This window comes from Ruditapes philippinarum, unplaced genomic scaffold (genome assembly GCF_026571515.1).
Source record: "Ruditapes philippinarum isolate M1 unplaced genomic scaffold, ASM2657151v2 ctg773_1_1_1_1, whole genome shotgun sequence".
In the NCBI taxonomy this organism is placed as follows: Eukaryota; Metazoa; Mollusca; class Bivalvia; order Venerida; family Veneridae; genus Ruditapes; species Ruditapes philippinarum.
Window position 1 is genome coordinate 383,367 of NW_026859995.1, and position 17,614 is coordinate 400,980.

Consider the following 17,614-nt stretch of genomic DNA (forward strand, 5'->3'; position numbering starts at 1 on the left):
TAATTCTCGCTACCACGGATTTATAAATCCGTGTCGCTACGGAGTGAAACAGCAAAATTTCATATAAGATCTAGATTTTCTCAATTGTAGGATGTAACTGAATCAAATTTTAATATTTAATAAACACCCATACACACTGAAATTGCCTATTATAAATTTAAATGGTTATTTTCTAGTTTTCTGTGTTACTTTCTGTCATTAATAAAATTCCGGCGTATTTGTGACAAACCTGATATAATATTGCCAATTGTCTTTTAATGATTGTTTTTCAAGCTTTAATAGAACAATAACAGAATGCATTATGTCAATACTTACTGATTCTTTTCATTATGCCGAATAAAAAAATATTTCAAAAAACCAATGAAGGATATAATTATATAAATACTCCGGAAAGAACGAAAACCAAATGGCATTGACTTTATAATTTTCGATTTGCAAAGGACGATAAGATAATTTTGATATTAAAAATCTATACTTTAAAGACCTTTTCCCAGTAACTTAATGATTTCATATGTATGTATGTATGTAAGTTAAAGCTTAATGAGGGTCCATTCGCCCTTTCGGGCACAAAATGCAGCTTGCGCTGTCGAGTACGGACACGGACATGTCACCAGTCATGTCCTTAAAGAGTTAATTTTGAAGCACAAAATGGTGATAATTTACCTCCATGCAATTTCCACGGAGTATTAGCCAAAGATATGAATTTTGAGCCAAAAGTAGGTCACTGTATGGCGGTCAATGAGAACCTAAATGTACAGTAACCTGTGACAATAGGAAAGGTAGGTGTCTAGCCCTGAAAAGGGCTGTTGGTGCCAGCTATAGGGCCCCCCCCCCCTGCCCCCTTACAAGCCGTCTATCTGTACTAGGGGCTCGCGCACCCTAGTACACCAATCCTCGTCGTCTCAGCCTACTTTGTAGGGCCACTCCCCTCGGCATTAGTCAGGACAAATCGGCAGCTGGTCCGCAGAAGTGACGAAGTAGGAGTTCCCTAAGGAAAAATTTAAGTTGACTACCAGCCAAGTTGTAAATCTTCTGCCGATGCCCTGTGCCTTCTCAGCGACGTGCACGCTCCGAGGGGAAGTGAGAAGAATGATTTCATAGATAAATAGATGTGTTTATATAAGCGCCACTGGGCCGTAACATATTAATTAACAGTATATATACAAGCGGCACTTGGCTGTGATATCATAAATCACCAGGGTGCATTTTTAGAGTTATAACATTACATCAGATTACGTCACTTTTGTTAGTTGTCAAAATATTTATGGTCCGAATTTTGTTATGGATCATCATAGGGCCTTTATTGGTCATGCCTTACTGATTTGATACTCGATCCAGAGTCCTTCCAACTGGCACAGTCAAAAATACGTAAAATTATAATTCAGCTAACAACGAATTTCTGTGAACGTGTGAAAGTATGAATTAAAAAGTATCAAGTTGAAAATATTACTTTACCAATGGAGTTAAATATATGTTTATATATCTGTGCTTTACCAGCTGAAATATATTGGTGTGATGTACGATTTTTTTGAGAGTGCATTTTTTGCCGACACAAATAGTATACAGTCATGTACATTCAAAACAATTTTTACTTTTTATGCCTTTACATTTTTTTTTTGAAATTACATAGATTTATATTGTTTTCTTTTCTTTGTCTTAGTAATGCTTAAATCAAAATGATTTTTAATAAACCAGTATCTTTTGTATTGATTATTACGCAGCCGTTTTTCGAAACTACAGAATCCTTACATTTTGAAACTCAAAATATCTTTTGGGTATTGTATATTAGCAGAGACATAGATCGATACATTATCTATATCTCTGGTATTAGCAAGTTAGTACGATTTAACTGCCTGGTAAAATTTTCATTTTTAAGAATCTAACGAAAATGATAATCATGATTAGTTACCCAGGAATATGGTCTACTATTAAAACAAATCGTTAACCATATTATATAGTAAACATATTAATTCATTTCACCATCCTTTTATTTATCTTATCAAATTACACAAAATTTTGCCAATTTCAGTCTGCCAATCTTAAAAGAGAAAGGATTAAGATCTTTATATCCCTCTATTTATGTACTTAATCGTATCGGCATTGTCCACCGTATCCCCCAATGACGTCATCCAAGGGCGACAACTTGAATACGGTCTTAAATGAAAGGGTCTATAGAAAATTAAGTAGCAATCATTTCATACAGTGTTTGATTTCTCTTAAACTCTTTTACAATTGTTGTTGTTTCTTGTTTTGTTTTGTTTCTTTTTATTTACAAAAATACAAAAATTAATGTAATTATATTTAGAAATTCTAAAATATTCACTATTTTGATATTCATTTCATTTTTGTTAACAAGAATATGTGAAGCTGTAGATGATATGTTTTGAAATTGTTACATAATTTAAACATTTACAAGATATCTTCCAGATTGAACACAATAGAGTAGTTTATGTGGCTTTTAAATAAAAAAATATTGTAACAGTTATCATAATTTATAAATTTATTAATATAAAAGGACCATTACAGTTATCAAAATTGATTTATTAATATACATGTCAGGGTTATGCAGGAGATAAGTGCTTTTCATGTATTTAAAAACAACTTATAATGAGGGCCCAGTGGATTTGTTCTTTACTTGAAAGTTGAAAACACAAACCTTTCTTAGGCAAAGACTTCAGGAGCGTTTGGCATATGTGTATATTTATTTGACCTTTATAGCTGAATGGCTTAAAGTTTAATATTCATTTGTCTAAATACTAGAACAAAACATTGATTCATGGACAGTCAAAGTTCTTGACAAGAAATGTATATATTACATATAATTATATCTTCCAAAATCCATAGGTCATTTGAAATGTAAAGAATTTGTTATAGTTATATTTCTCTTGGAAGAAATTAGGCATTTTGATAGATTGCACAAATATCTGTCTTATTGAGTGTTTAAGGTCACATAATTACAGGCTGCCTCAAAAACAAAGTTACTATTAAAGTTTTGCCATGATAGCTGGAGGGAATTTACTATTCCCCAATGTAAGATGCTTATGGGGTATTGAAAGTATAAATTTAACAGTAGCTCAAAAGGAGATATTTTAGGAGATGGTTTAATTTGAAATTTTAAGTTTCTGCATTTTGACAGATTTCTGTAGATGTTTAAATGGATCAACACCATTTACTTGTTATCCTCTTCTGAAATTACGATGGACTATATTTTGACATTTATTAACATAAAGTTGGTTATTTTCTTTAAACAACAGGACTGTTACTGTATTAATGATGTTTTCATACTGTACAATTCTTATATACAGTACCATGTACATGTATATAATTGAATAAATGTAACTTCTGTTTTTTAGGGTATATGACAAAAAAAGCCAGAAAGATGTGTTTCATCCAGCGTTCACAGGGGTTGAAGAGCTTTGCTAGCACTAACAGCTACAGTTAGTCCAACAGATTGTGCCAAATAAACATTGTGTACTAGGTACATATATAAAATAACCATTAGAAATAGTACAGTTGAACTTGAAGGCAGAAAACATAGAAGAAATCAGTGATCAAAGTATCTGTAGATATGAAAGTAGGAAGTAAATGTTACGAATAAAAGACTTATGTGATTTACATGCATTTACAAAAGATAAAATAAGGATTTTTTAACCTTTTTTATATATTTTAAAAATAAAATTGGGGATGAAGAATTATGTGACATATTACTACTGCAAAGATCAAATCAAGTCATCAATCAGAGCCAAATAGCAGTCTTAAAGTCTTCACCACCCTTTAAAAATGTTGAAATATGGTTAGACCTCAATACTTGTACAGTATGGACCGTCAGTATATGATCGGATACCTGCATTCAACATATTGATTAAGTTTAAGTTGTGATGAAACACTTTCTCATGGAATTATAGTATAATGTGTAATTTCAGGTCAAGGTTTTGCCTAGGTTTTGCCCGAAATGATAATTTTTGTAAAAAGCAACACTGTCACACATAATCCTTTGACAAATTCATGAAAACTACACATGTATTGGTGCTGCAAGTTGTGACCTTTGTCAAAAAGATGTAATGATGGAAATTGTAGAATTTATTTTTACTGGTAATATGAAATACATGTGCATGTGCAATTTAAATTTTTAAACAGTTATATAATCAGAATCTTTTAAGTTATAACATAAACATAGGTTTAAAACTCTGGCATCATTTTCCATGAAATTTAAATCTTTTCTTATACAATTTTGTAATTTTTGATAAATTTTAAAATTAGCTGTTTCTGAAACTTTGTAATTTTCTGTTTGAGATATTGTGTAATGCATTAAGGATGTAACATGTTGAATTTTGTTGACCTCATTTTCTGCCCACACCAGGCACCAGTATTTTGTGAATGCTATCCCCTTTATAAATTTGAATATTTAGGGTATTTACAGTATCTATGTTATTACTGTTGCTTACCCTAAATGAGATAGCACCTTTAATTAATTAACAATGAGTTATGTCTAATTTTTTCACAGTCTTAAATAAATGTTGATCTGCAGGAAATGTTATAATTACATTGTAAATTATTGCATTTGAACTGGTGACATTTGTTTCACATTAGCACCATATCATATAGAACAAGCTGCATAAATCCTGCATGATTATTTTTGTTCAGGCATATGGTTCCTGTTCCTAAGTTAGATTTTTTAATTCAGCTTGTAATGGTTGAACTAACAGGTTTGCTTTAACATGAAATTATTCATGGGACATTTGTCATTCATGACAACATAATAAGACTTGCAGCCTTTCTTTAAATGCTTTTAGATCTTACCTATTTGATTTTGTGTTTGGCAAAATGAAAGCATTGATGCAAAATTATATCAACCCTTAGCCTGTAGAGTTTCTTAATGGACATGTCTGGCTTTCATATTTTAAAGTGTTTATTATCATTTTGGGTACATTATACATCAGGATGAAAAGTTAAAGTATAGCCTGATTTTATTGACCTTATAGCATCATTTAAATATTCGATTTCACTTCGGTTCTGCCCGTGTAGTTTACGAGAATTAATATGGAGTAAATAACTACTGTTTTGAAAAGTCAGACCAGTTTAATGCATAGGCCGTGTCAAATACGCGATAGCACAGACGGTAGAGTGATTGTCTAATACATTAGGGGTCTGAAGTTCGATTTCTACTTTTGCAATTGTTTTTTAAGGCCAACTCTTTTTCTTTATTTTTGCAGTATATTTTCATGGAAATGGCCGAGTGCTTCCAATATTGAATATGTGAATATATATGAATCAACTAAAAAATATTGTCTCGATTTGTTTTGTTTTTAACGCCATTGCAATGACATTTTCTAATTTTAATCCGAATTAATTATCAATATCAATTCTGAAAGCATGTTAGTTAAAAAGAGTTTATACTTTACCAAACATATTAAATCAAAACGAACAACATAACAAGCAATCATAGTTCTGCAAATTATATTATTAAATCAAATCTCACTGCGTACATCTCACGGAAATTATCGAAAATCTTCCGAATATTAATATATTGTGTGCATTGACCGTGTAATTAGTATGGAATTGACAGGTTAATAAAATCAAACAATAAGTGAGACAACAGTGTGTAGCCTGTTCAGTCTCAATAGCCTGGCTGTATACTGCTGGCAAAGACTAATCACTCGGTTTCAGCAGTGTAAGCGTTAGATAATGGCCTGGTATCAAAATTGTAGTAGGCACTACGTCGGAAAAGTTCAAGGGCTCTGACAATTTAAAGTCATTCTTAAATGTTGTGTTCTAAGACTAAAAGCAGCATGCCTGCAGGTTCATGCTAATTTTCATTAAGATTTTCAAAATGTGTTTAAAAATATTAAACTATTGTTAAGTGAAACAAATAAAACGTAGATTTTACACATTGCAAATGGCAACTGTACATGTCCAGCGTAAATAACCAAAAACAACGTAAAATATCAAAAACAGTCCTTATATAGTCACGCGGAGGGATAATGATGGTGATTAATGCATGGGAAATAAAAAGTATCTTTTTTACTTTTCTAAAAAATTTCTAATACCAGTTTATTTTTATTTAAAATTAATAATGTTTGATTCATCTGCATTAGCATTAAGTTTTAAACTTTTAATTGAACAGCCTGTGTAAAGCTTAATTGTTACAATCAAGCATGAGAAATAAGGCCCAATTACATTACTGTCCTTAAGTGATTAATGCTTTAAATAATTACGACCAATATAATATGGATTCTGTTTTGTAGGATTTAGCCTTCATATAAACCTAGATACTGTTTCGCCTTCTTTTGGCAATTTGGTCAATATATATATATATATATATATATATATATATATATATATATATATAAATGAGAGAATATATACACACATACCACCACATCAATATGCCAGTCCTATTACGACACAGCGCCTAGCAAAACAGTCATGAAAGCATAGCCACTGCTCATCCACCATCACATAAATGATGGTTTCAGAACAGCTTTATATACAGTCACAAACTGCACTACACATTGAAACAGGCTCAACATTCGCATATATAGAGTTTGTTCTCTGTTATCATGTCTCACAAATCAACGATGACATTTTTATTGTCCTCTTCACTGATTGGGACCAGGGAACTATATATCGATTTCCGAAAGTCAACTGGATCCCGTAAGATCAAGTAGATCCGTAGGATACAATGAATTTAGATAGATAAAGTATATATAAAGGGAGATGATTAAATTCAATACAGTCATACTTTCCCCTGCGTGGGATCACTTAAGATACAAGTGTGCAGATAAGTTGTTACAGAAATGAGAGAATATATACACACATACCACCACATCGATATGCCAGTCCAATTACGGCATATACATAATAAGCTCACCTGTCACAAAGTGACATGATGAGCTTTTTTGGTCGCTTTACATCCGTCTGTTGTCCGTAATCTTTTACTTTAAACGACATCTTCTCATAAACTTCTTAGCCAATTTCATCCAAACTTCACAGGAATGTTCATTTGGTGGTCAACTTCAAAAATTGTAATTGTTCAAAGAATTTAATTACATGCAAAACTCTGGTTGTCATGGCAACTGAAAGAAAAAACTTAAAAAATCTTCTTAAAAAACGAAAGAGCTCGAGCTTAAATATTTGGCATGAAACATCTTCTAGTCAGTGTCTACCAAGTTTGTACAAATAAAAGCCCTGGGGTCAAAATTGGCCCCGCCCGGGGTTGGGACATTGATTTTCCTTATTTGTATATAGTAAAAACTTGAAAAATCTTCTTCCACTTTATTCATACATGTATATAGCAATGTATATAAGAATGGGGATGGGTTGAGTTATTGTCGAAATGCTACTGGTCATCTGAGAAAATATAAGAAAAATAATTTTAACGGCCTAACGTGGACTTTCTTGCAGCCAGAATATGCGGACCATTATTCGTATTGAGCTACCGTTTACGTAGACTCCATTACAATTGACTATCCGTAAACAATATATCATCGCGAATTTACCATTTTGGTCATTTAATAGAAACGTTTAAAACAAACAATTTTAAGTAAAGTACAAATGAACACGCATTGTTTACATTACGGTGCGTCAAATTCAGGTATGTGACAATTCGTTACAAGTAAGCTAGTCACTGATTGGCTGAAGTGTAGACACGGATTTTCCTGTCTAAAATTAGAAATATCGGTCTGAACCTACAATTTTACCAGGACCGATGCGCAGGAGAGTAGTGACAATACTGCTAGTAGTACTACTGTATCCGAGACAACTGTTCGACATCCTAACAAGAAGACACGGTTATCTTGGTAATTGCATTAAATAACGGGGTACTTAATATAACAATATATGAAGTATTGCTCATCATTCTCCGGTTTTCTGCTTTTTCCCAATAATTTCTTGTCACAGACTGCAACTGTTCATTAATTATCTGAGAATACTAAATTAATATGTAAATTTTATGCGTGTCTGGTTCAGTTTTATTGAGTTTGCTCATACGTTTCATTCTATCATTGACAATTATGATAAGCTAAAAAGTTCACATTGCATTAAGGACAGTAGTCAATAGCTAAATATATTTGGTAATTTCTCAATACTTATTAATTGTAGGCAAAGTTAACCGCTTAAATATTGAAGATACGCATACTTGCCAGACAAGATTAAGCGTAATTGAATTATATTAGAAGTAAATTAAAAACAAAAAAATATGAAATTTGAAGAAAATGTGCCTTTTTATGATTTCGATATCAACTACATTCTACTGGCCAAGGCTAAAAAACTTCAAATTTTTATGTCACAAGAAGTTTCAGTTAATTGTCTTAATCAATCCAATAACTCTTTCTTATAAACTTTATGACAAAATTTATAATTTACATGAGCAAAAAGTCCAATAAACACAGATTATCTGTGTTTTTGACTTAGACTATTTCAGATTTAGACCAATGCCCGATCACTTATAATTATCCAATCAATAGATATTTTATAATATTATCAAACACTAATAATTTGTGAATGCTTTTGCAAATACAAGGTACTTTTCTCAGTTCCATAACACTTATAAGTGTTTTATCATTACATATGATAAATGTTTGAACATAATTCTTAAATTGAAATTGTTTTTTTACAAGACTACATATACAGGATGCAAGTGTACATGTTATTTCTTACAAGAAAAATGGAAAGTTATTGTGTTACAATCAATTAAAAAAACCTAAACAGTTACATTCAATTTATAACAAAACTGAACAATGTTGTTAAACTATTTTCACATACACCAAAATTAAAGTTTCTTTTCTTTGAAAAACTCTACTAGTTTAGGGATCACAGAATCTAAAATCCGTTTCGCTGCCGTAACACGCGGTTGGCCCTCACTGTTTTTCATTATGAAAGTATTTGTAAGGCCATCCTCTCCATCACGCTTGTATATAGCTTCAAGGTGTTGCAAGTTCAAACCAGACCCTGCTATATTTTCAGCCGTAGGTGCTTTGCATATGGATTTGTATAGAAGCACTGACAACGATGGAAGATTTTTGGCTTTCTCCTTGTTGAACAACATGTTCTTACAAACTGCACTTACACTAAAACTTTGAGTCAATACTGTCTTGTTGTCAACGTCCAAATGGGAAATAAGACTGCCCAAAGCGTGCACGTCTTCTGCAGCATCATGTGCCCCATATGAGGTGTTCAAAATGTCATGTACCAGGTCTTCCTGCTTGTATGACTTCCTTCCTGGAATCACCTTCCGGAAAAGTGAAAGAGAATCAACCAGTGCTTTTGTTCCGTCAACAAACATATCATATACACCTGCACAGTTCAATGCATTTACAATTACCGGAAAATCGAATTTTTTACCATTGTGTGCAACTAGAACACAGTTTGGAATTTTCTTCACCCAGGCAGTAAATAGTTGTAGGGCCGACTTTATATCTGTTGCTTCTACCGGTTGTCCAAGATGTAATAGACGGTCGCCATCAACTGAGAGGCCAGTGACTTGCCTAGCCCCAGCAGATATGGGTTCTGTCGGTAGAACATACTGAGAAAATGTACGGGTTCCAGCCAAATCTGACGCTGCTATCTGCGTTATCTGTGGCAGGCAATGTCCACGAACTGTAAAAAAATCATTTGGTTTCATTTCGGTGAATATCATTTACTGACAATAAATATATTGCAATATGTGTGTTTTAGAAGAGTTGCTAGTACTAGTTAGCAATAAATACATAACAAAACTGTGCACCTTAGCACTAAATACATAACAAAACTCTGCATCTAAGTTGCCGCCAATAAAAGCTAGAGTAGTAAACTATTTCATTTACACTTTAGAGTAGTAAACTTTTACATTTGCATTATCATAAACTATTTCTTACTAAGGTCTGTCGTCTCCAGATCAAACGTCACCAATGTCGGGTTTGTGAGCTGAATAGGTTTGAAGTCTCCTTTGGGTATTGGGGCTGGAATAGCCTCTATATCTGCATTGGTCTCATGGCCAATTCCTAAAAATCAATCACACAAATGATAAACATTTTTGTCTGGTCTTACCGGACAATTTGTCATAATGTATCAAGTTTTAAATTAATGAAACTTGCAAACATAAACATTATTTTTCATCCTTGATCAAATCTATATGGTATATATTATTATACTATATTAGTAAAATATTATATAGATACAGCTGCCAGAACACAAATTTTACTAACCAGACTGATAAGAGACTCCTTCCAACACCTCCTGGGCACCCTGGTTCACCGCCCGCTCTTTCTTCAACTCCAAACGGCGTCTTTTCGTTGAGGGAAGTTCCATTTTGGCCTGGACACGCTCACGATTTTTCTGGCACTTCTCAGCATGCTTGAGTGTGTGGACCCCAGGGGACAAGCCAGCATCTACATTTGCCTGCAATTATGGAAAAAACATAGTACAGATTACCTTATCTTGCTCTATTGTCTAATAAGTATGAAATAATAAGAGTTATATAACAACAGAACAATATTTTTTTTAATTTTTCTTTTTATAAATAATGTACTTTTCTCTTAAAATACCCCATAAATGAGTGTTATAGCAGCCAAAAATTTCTTATCTTTGTCAAAGTATTAAATAAATAATTTTTAATTTTAATCAGTTGTACCTTTCTTATCCTTTGTCCAAATTGAGACCAGAATGCATGTAGATCTGGAACGTGTAACTGTAAATTGAGACAACTGTAAAAAAGAACAGAACATAAAACTCAAACACCAGTAACAAAAAAAACAAACAACATTTTGCACACCTGAGATATATTGTTTTGATTACTTAGAATACTGAAAAGTTCAGGACAGATCTATATGAGTGTTCAAAGAATTTAATTCAGCCAAAACAGATAAAAAATAGCAGATAGGCAAGCATTTGTATTTGCATTTTCGGCCCAATGGTCATTCTTTGTGTAGCTTTGTATATTGTATGTGATTAAAAACTCAGGTGCACTACATCAGCAAACAAGAAAAATAATAAACATGCAAACTTGAAATACTTTTTCATAAATGTGCATTTACGCACAATAACCAGAACACATTTATTTGAATTACCTCTGCGATGTAATGTCTTCCTTCATTGATGCAAGCTGCTGTAGCGTGGACCCTATAGTCAAGAGACTTAGTGTTTCCATAATGGAAGCTCTTAGGCGCTCTTATTGAAACTTCCCTGTTGGCATGTTCACAAGCTTGTGATGAGCCAAGATCCGCATATTGCTCTGCATTATCGGCAAGAGGTTTAAAAATCCCCTCCAAGGCTGCCCGAAGTTGTTCGTCCTTCAATGGAGCCTTGTAAGGCAGACTTCTGTGGACATAACTCTTCCTGTCTTCTGGTGAACGCTTATACCCACAGAATCTAGGATGGCACATACTGTGATCACCAAATTGATGCGGAACTAAAGCATTCAAGTTTTCTCTCAGAGCATCCTTATCACCAGCATTTTTTGCAAAAGCATATTTTAAACACTTTTGAAGATGGAGGATAGTAATTTTACTGATTTTCACATTTTTAGAGTGATGAAGACTGAAGAGATGTTTTCCAACATTTTTAACGACATGATTTTTGTCAAATCTCTTTTTTAGATGTATATTTAGATTGTTTTTCACTCTAGCTATGAGTGTATTGTCACCATCTCCTTCAACATATTCTATCGGAGTTCCTTCATCCTTCAGTTCCTGCACTCCTTTCTCCCCACTGACACTTTCCATCAGTTTGGCACTCCCACGATGGTTTCTAACACACAGGTGAGGTCTGACTGCTTGACCCTTACGGTTGCGTGCCCACCAGTTACACGTTCCACAAACCCTGTGTGATACAATTGACTTAAGAACCTTCTTCCCATACTTTGACTTTGACATGAAGAATGTGTGTGCTGAAAGAAAATGAAAACTTTATTTATATTTATTAATACTAGCTGCCACCATTTCATGCAGAGTTCTAAAGTTTTGTACAATAAGATAAATTTCTTTTTAACAATATAAATTAAAAGTGAAATCAGTCAACCAATAACAACGTTTTGACCCAAACAAACTCAATATTTCCTATCTATGGGCTAAACAAAAAAGGCAGAAATTTCATTACAAAGCTTACAGGTTAAACTATCAAATCCACGTTTTTGCCAGGCGGTGTCAACTGAACAGGACATTCCAAGTCTGGTCCTACACTGAAATTTGTCTTGAAGGCGAATTTTGGCTCTTTCACAAGAGATCTTTCTACAGCCGTCAGGTTGGGAATTTTGTCTTCTGGAAATAAAAATCAATATAATTATTCACAAATTAAAGGGACTCCACTGAGGTATTTTGACATGATGGGACTGAAAATATTTTTTCCAGATAAATCTACGATTTGATGTAGGTTTAGACCACTAATTTTTGTGCAAAATTTCAGATTGAAAAAAATTACCCAAAATGAAAAGCGGTAAAACGCTTTTCACTCAATCGGGCTGAGAAAATCATTAAAATACGATTTTCAATTTATTTCATAGTATATTTCTTAACTATCTTTGCATATATTTCTGTTTAAAGTGCCCCAGCTCATCTATGTAAGAAATTCAACTGTAATGTTTTTAGGCTTTTAAACCTAAGTGAAGTCCCTTTAATAAATGTATAAAAATTTCTCCATTTCTGAAGTCAGGTTAAATATAATGCAGCATTAAAACTGTGTGCAACTTTTGTTAAAATGGGAACCATTCAATCTAATTTTAAATTGTGTGTGAAGCTGAAATTTATATAAAGTTGTAAAGTGCTATAAAAGTTAAATGTAATGCCATTTGCAGTTTATTATACATGTAAGAGATACCATACTTTACAAAACTTCTTAGTAAACCAATGCTTCAGTAATCTAAAAAATACCTGGTAACTCGTTCCTGATTGATGGGTGTGTCGCCTAAATCACTCCAATTACCATCACCTTTGTCAGCCTCGGCACTGGCACAGGACTGTCGCAGCACCTCCCTGGAAATAATGCGATACTGAATTTACCAATGTTGGAAAATAAAGTCTATAAAACAGTGAACTAAGAAATTCGTTAAGTTGCACCCTGTCACCCGAACTCTCTGCTTCTACAGTAATCACTTAAGTTGTTATACCACTACCACAAATTATGTTGACTGCATTGTAACAGGACATGCATAAAAGAAAATGCACTGCAGGTATGTCAATTCTTTATGCTTGCTAAAATTATACAGACTGGGACTTTATATATAAAAAGAAACCTAACATGATTAAAAAGTATGGTATAAATATGTTTCTTTACTTTGTATGAGGGGATGCATCTGGCATTGCTCCAATTCCAAGGTCTTCAATTAGACTGTCTATAGACTGCTTTGCCTCATCAGTCTCTTTTTGTGAAATCTCACTAAACATACAAATACATGATAGTTAATGAAATGGAATTTTTATGATTAGTCATGAACAATGACTGACAGACATTAACAAACTACTGACGGTATTTAATTGACATGTGAATTTTTTTATTGACCGTTAGACAGCTATAATAGTAATTAATATTAGTTTAATAAAAAACAAAATTATATTATTAAAATTATTTAAATTACTTTTTATCAGAATAAAACTTACTCCATTTCCTGCTTGAAGGCCATTTTGGCAGCTGCCGCTGATGACTTAACAGAAATCTTCTGTACTGTTTCTCCAGCCCGAGTTTCCATCTTCTGTAAAGTAATAAATAATTTGGAATGAGTGGTCACTGGATTTTTCACCGCTTAGTTAAAAAATGTGAATAAGAGTGATCACTGGAGCACCTATTAGGTGCAAAACTAGACTTCACTTAGTTACAAAATGCATCAGGGAAAGTTTTGTTTTGAGTACAACATGTATAAAAAAAATGTTTTGTGTAATGCTTCAAAATACAGTTTGTACATTTCAATAAATGATTATGATTTATGACTAATTTACAAAAATAATATGAGTTCATACCTTTAAGTTGGAGTGACTAATAGTTGGGATGTTTATTGTGGCGAAAATGTTGTTAACACGATCTGGGCCCCCAATACTATCTATCATTGCTGTAAATAAAGAACAATTTTTATTATACATGGATTTGTATCAAGTCTTCTTAATAAAATTTGTGCAATTAAATATTTGTATTTCAAGACTGGTTACATTATTATACCAATGTGCACCTAAGATGTGTGATGATTAATATATGCATAATTATGCTCATGCAACAGCAATAATATGCACACATAACAAATACAAATGTAGCTACTTTATGCTGTGGTGACGCGTCATAATTAATTGTGAACATGACTAACTCTTATTCACATGACATAAAATGATAAAGACATGTAAAAAAAAGTAATAAACATGTACAAAACTCTGGAAACAAAGTGATCCCCCGGAAGCATTAATCACAACAAAATAACATAAGAATTGCAGACTCGGTTTGATTGAGTCTGAACATGAGGGGTACTGAATAAGTGCAACATCCCTCACGACCCCTAGCACCGGCTTGAGCAACACATTACAGTGTTGGCATCAATGATCCCGAAGGACAGGAAAATATAGCAACACTGAAGTGAAGTACATGGCAACTTTTTACGGCTGCCACACGGCAGTTGTGAAGTACAAAACTCTGGAAACAAAGTGATCCCTCGGAAGCATTAATCACAACAAAATAACAAAAGAATTGCAGACTCTGTTTGATTGAGTATGTACATGCGGGATAATGAATAAGTAAATCACATCTTCTGCACTTATTAATTTAACTCAAATTATAACAATCCAATATTATTTCAATGCATAGTCAATCTTTAAGTTTAATAGGCATAGTCAATCTCTCTAATTTTTCATAATAAATTTCATTCCATATTCATTTCAATAAAATGATGCATGTATCATAAAAATAAGCATACCTGTCCCAAGTTTAGTATTTGCAGCAAAACATGGCATGCCTTTTTGTTTGTTTCGGTGTGTTTTCCCGTATGTCACACGGTTCACAGCTGCACAGTCCACATTTTGACATATCACGTACAAAAACCCTGACAGTCCTTTCTTCTGCTCACCGATAACATTATATGCAGTAAGAGGCACAGGCCCTAACCCACATTCTTTACAGACTTTTAGATTATCCAATAAAACACCAAATTCAACCACACGTCTACCTTCCCTCCACTTGTTGTTGAAAAATTTGTTTGTTTTCCTTTGTTCCGGTATTCCTGGAATATTAATGTCACCCGAAGTGTTCGGATTACCCACGACGTAGTTGTGGTCTTCTATAATATTTCTATTAGTCCGTAATTTTTCACAAACACCCCGTTTTAACTTAAAAAATCGTCCGTACTTATCTCTCACGGGCGCAGCCATTCTCCTTTTGAAAACGAGGCTACCGCCTGGTTCCCGATATTTACGTCTTTCATACAGCGGAGCCGGGACCGGTTATATCTAGTTTACGCCGGTACTCGGCAAAGCGCGGAATCCCGACAATGTACGAAATAAGGCGTAATAAGACGAAGATTATTAGAGTCGGAAAGCCTTAAGCCGGTTAATGGTCTATATTTAATATAAAAAAGGATTTGGATAAAGTCAGTGATATATATATGTTCGGTAAAAGTTCATAAAGCTATAGGTAACATATATAACTCGCAACGAGTCTTTGTTTAGATAACTCGTCGTATCCGTTTCGAAATATTACGGTTCCATTGCAATTCTGATGAAAGTTCTCAAAAACACCGTTCCGGCTGAACAGGTTAACGAACCGCCAACAAATCTGAACTGTTGTGATAGCTTTATCCTCCGCTTACACATCGACAACTATCTGTGATATGATATAATGCGACAAAACTGGATCTGCCTTTTAATAGAGAGAAGAATCCAGGTAAAGAATAAACGGAAGCTGAGCTGCCAAACAAAGAAAGTTTGTTTGCTTTTATTTGGTCTTACGTCACACCGACACGGTATATGTCTTATGGCGACGTTTCAGCGTTACTGGAGGAGGAAGACATCAAGTGCCCTTCCGTGCATTATTTCAGGCACGAACGGGTACCTGAGTAGAACCACCGACGTTCCGTTAGCTAGAACAAAGAAAGACAAATTTGAATGCAGCATTATAAAACTTCATGGAATGCCAACAAAACTGTTGAATGATGATTTTTGCAAAGGATCGGGTAAGAATTACCAAATAGCACACGTTCTACAGATATCGTCGGCATCAGTGTGTCCAATTCTGTCTAATAAGATCTGATAGTTGGGTTGAAGAAGCAAATCGATTTAACAATAAATTGATCGCTTGATGGCTATATGTAGCCTGCCGTTGTCCACTTTATGGTTTTGCTAGCTCTAGTTGTTGATGACTTTTGGCAGAAGTTAGTGGAAAATAACAGCAAGCTTAAGAAGTGCTTAACTTGTGGTACCAAAGTTTTTTTTGTCAACTGGAACCATGCACTGCCTGTTGAAAATGAAGACATACTTTATTTCTTTGTCGGAAACGAAGCCTTTTCATTACGTACTAGCATGATGAAGCCATAAAGTCGCTGAGCCCTGAATGTGCGGATATATAACAAAAGATTATTACGTGTCTGCATCGCGGATATTGGTACAAATACTCCAAGTTGTTTTTTTTTAACTCTTTGAATCACTTCTTTTACTCTGCCATAGGGTTAATTCAAACGTAGAAAAAATGTCTTCAGTTGAAAAAAAGATTACAAAAATGTGTAAACCTAAATAAAATTTAAACACTTATCTGATGTTTGATTTTTAATATTGATACACATTTCATGTTTGGTAATTATCTGACAAATTTTACGGTCATTCTTGATTTTTTAATTTGGTTCCATTATTTATATTATATATATATATATATAACATGAAACGAACGGAAGAAAAATTATATCAAATGATTTGCTTTGAAAAATTCTTTTGTGAAAGCTGCCTTGGAAGATGATAGAATATAAATCACAATAAAAAAGATAGAATATATCATTGAAGGTCTGCAGACCTCCAGACGGGGGATTAGTATTTTCACAATAACAAATATCATTAGGAACAGGTTGACACAAAAACTCGTTTTCCATTTATTGTCGATATTTTAACCAAAGTTTGTAATAACTTTCGTCTTTATAGTACATGTTGTGGTTTAATAAGAATTATATAAGAGAATATACAAACAAAATAATTCACTGCGCGGTTGTTAAGAACACAGATTGACTGAAAAGATAAGGTTACTATTAGAATTTAATACCATTCTGTTGCACTTTAAAATGTGTCTGTTCTGTTCGCAATCTTCTGCTTTACCATTGATCTATAAAATGGTGAGGTAGTTACGATATTTCTATTTTTAGTTTTGGTTTACAACAGGGGAATTTTGTATGTATTTTTTTAATTTAAATATACACACAAAAAGTTTGTAAAGAAGGATTGATAACAATCTAACAACCTTAAATATTGATATTGACGGCAGGACCACATACAACACATGAAACATGGGCGGACATACCAGCCACAGGAATGTTGTTTTAATTGTTTATTAATGTAAAATGTTTGAAATGATCATATTTAGATTAACTCCGCCTTTCCTTGTTTATCTTGTTTATCACATTTTTTTTCTTCAAAATTTATTAGGCCAATTACCTGTTAAACCCAGTATATATCTAGGCCATTTGCACGTC

At 33.4% G+C, this 17,614-nt stretch overlaps 1 protein-coding gene across 1 annotated transcript; it reads right to left on the reverse strand.

Moving 5' to 3' along the window:
• Positions 1–8,178: 8,178 nt before the first annotated feature.
• Positions 8,179–15,314, reverse strand: LOC132758564 (uncharacterized). The gene is made up of 10 exons (XM_060750240.1): positions 14,864–15,314; positions 13,926–14,014; positions 13,569–13,660; positions 13,246–13,347; positions 12,843–12,944; positions 12,082–12,233; positions 11,046–11,863; positions 10,185–10,377; positions 9,855–9,980; positions 8,179–9,597 (listed from the first exon to the last, which is right to left on the reverse strand). Exons 1-10 carry the CDS (start codon positions 15,312–15,314, stop codon positions 8,771–8,773), a joined length of 2,952 nt encoding a protein of 983 aa, XP_060606223.1. The 3' UTR covers positions 8,179–8,770.
• Positions 15,315–17,614: the final 2,300 nt, after the last annotated feature.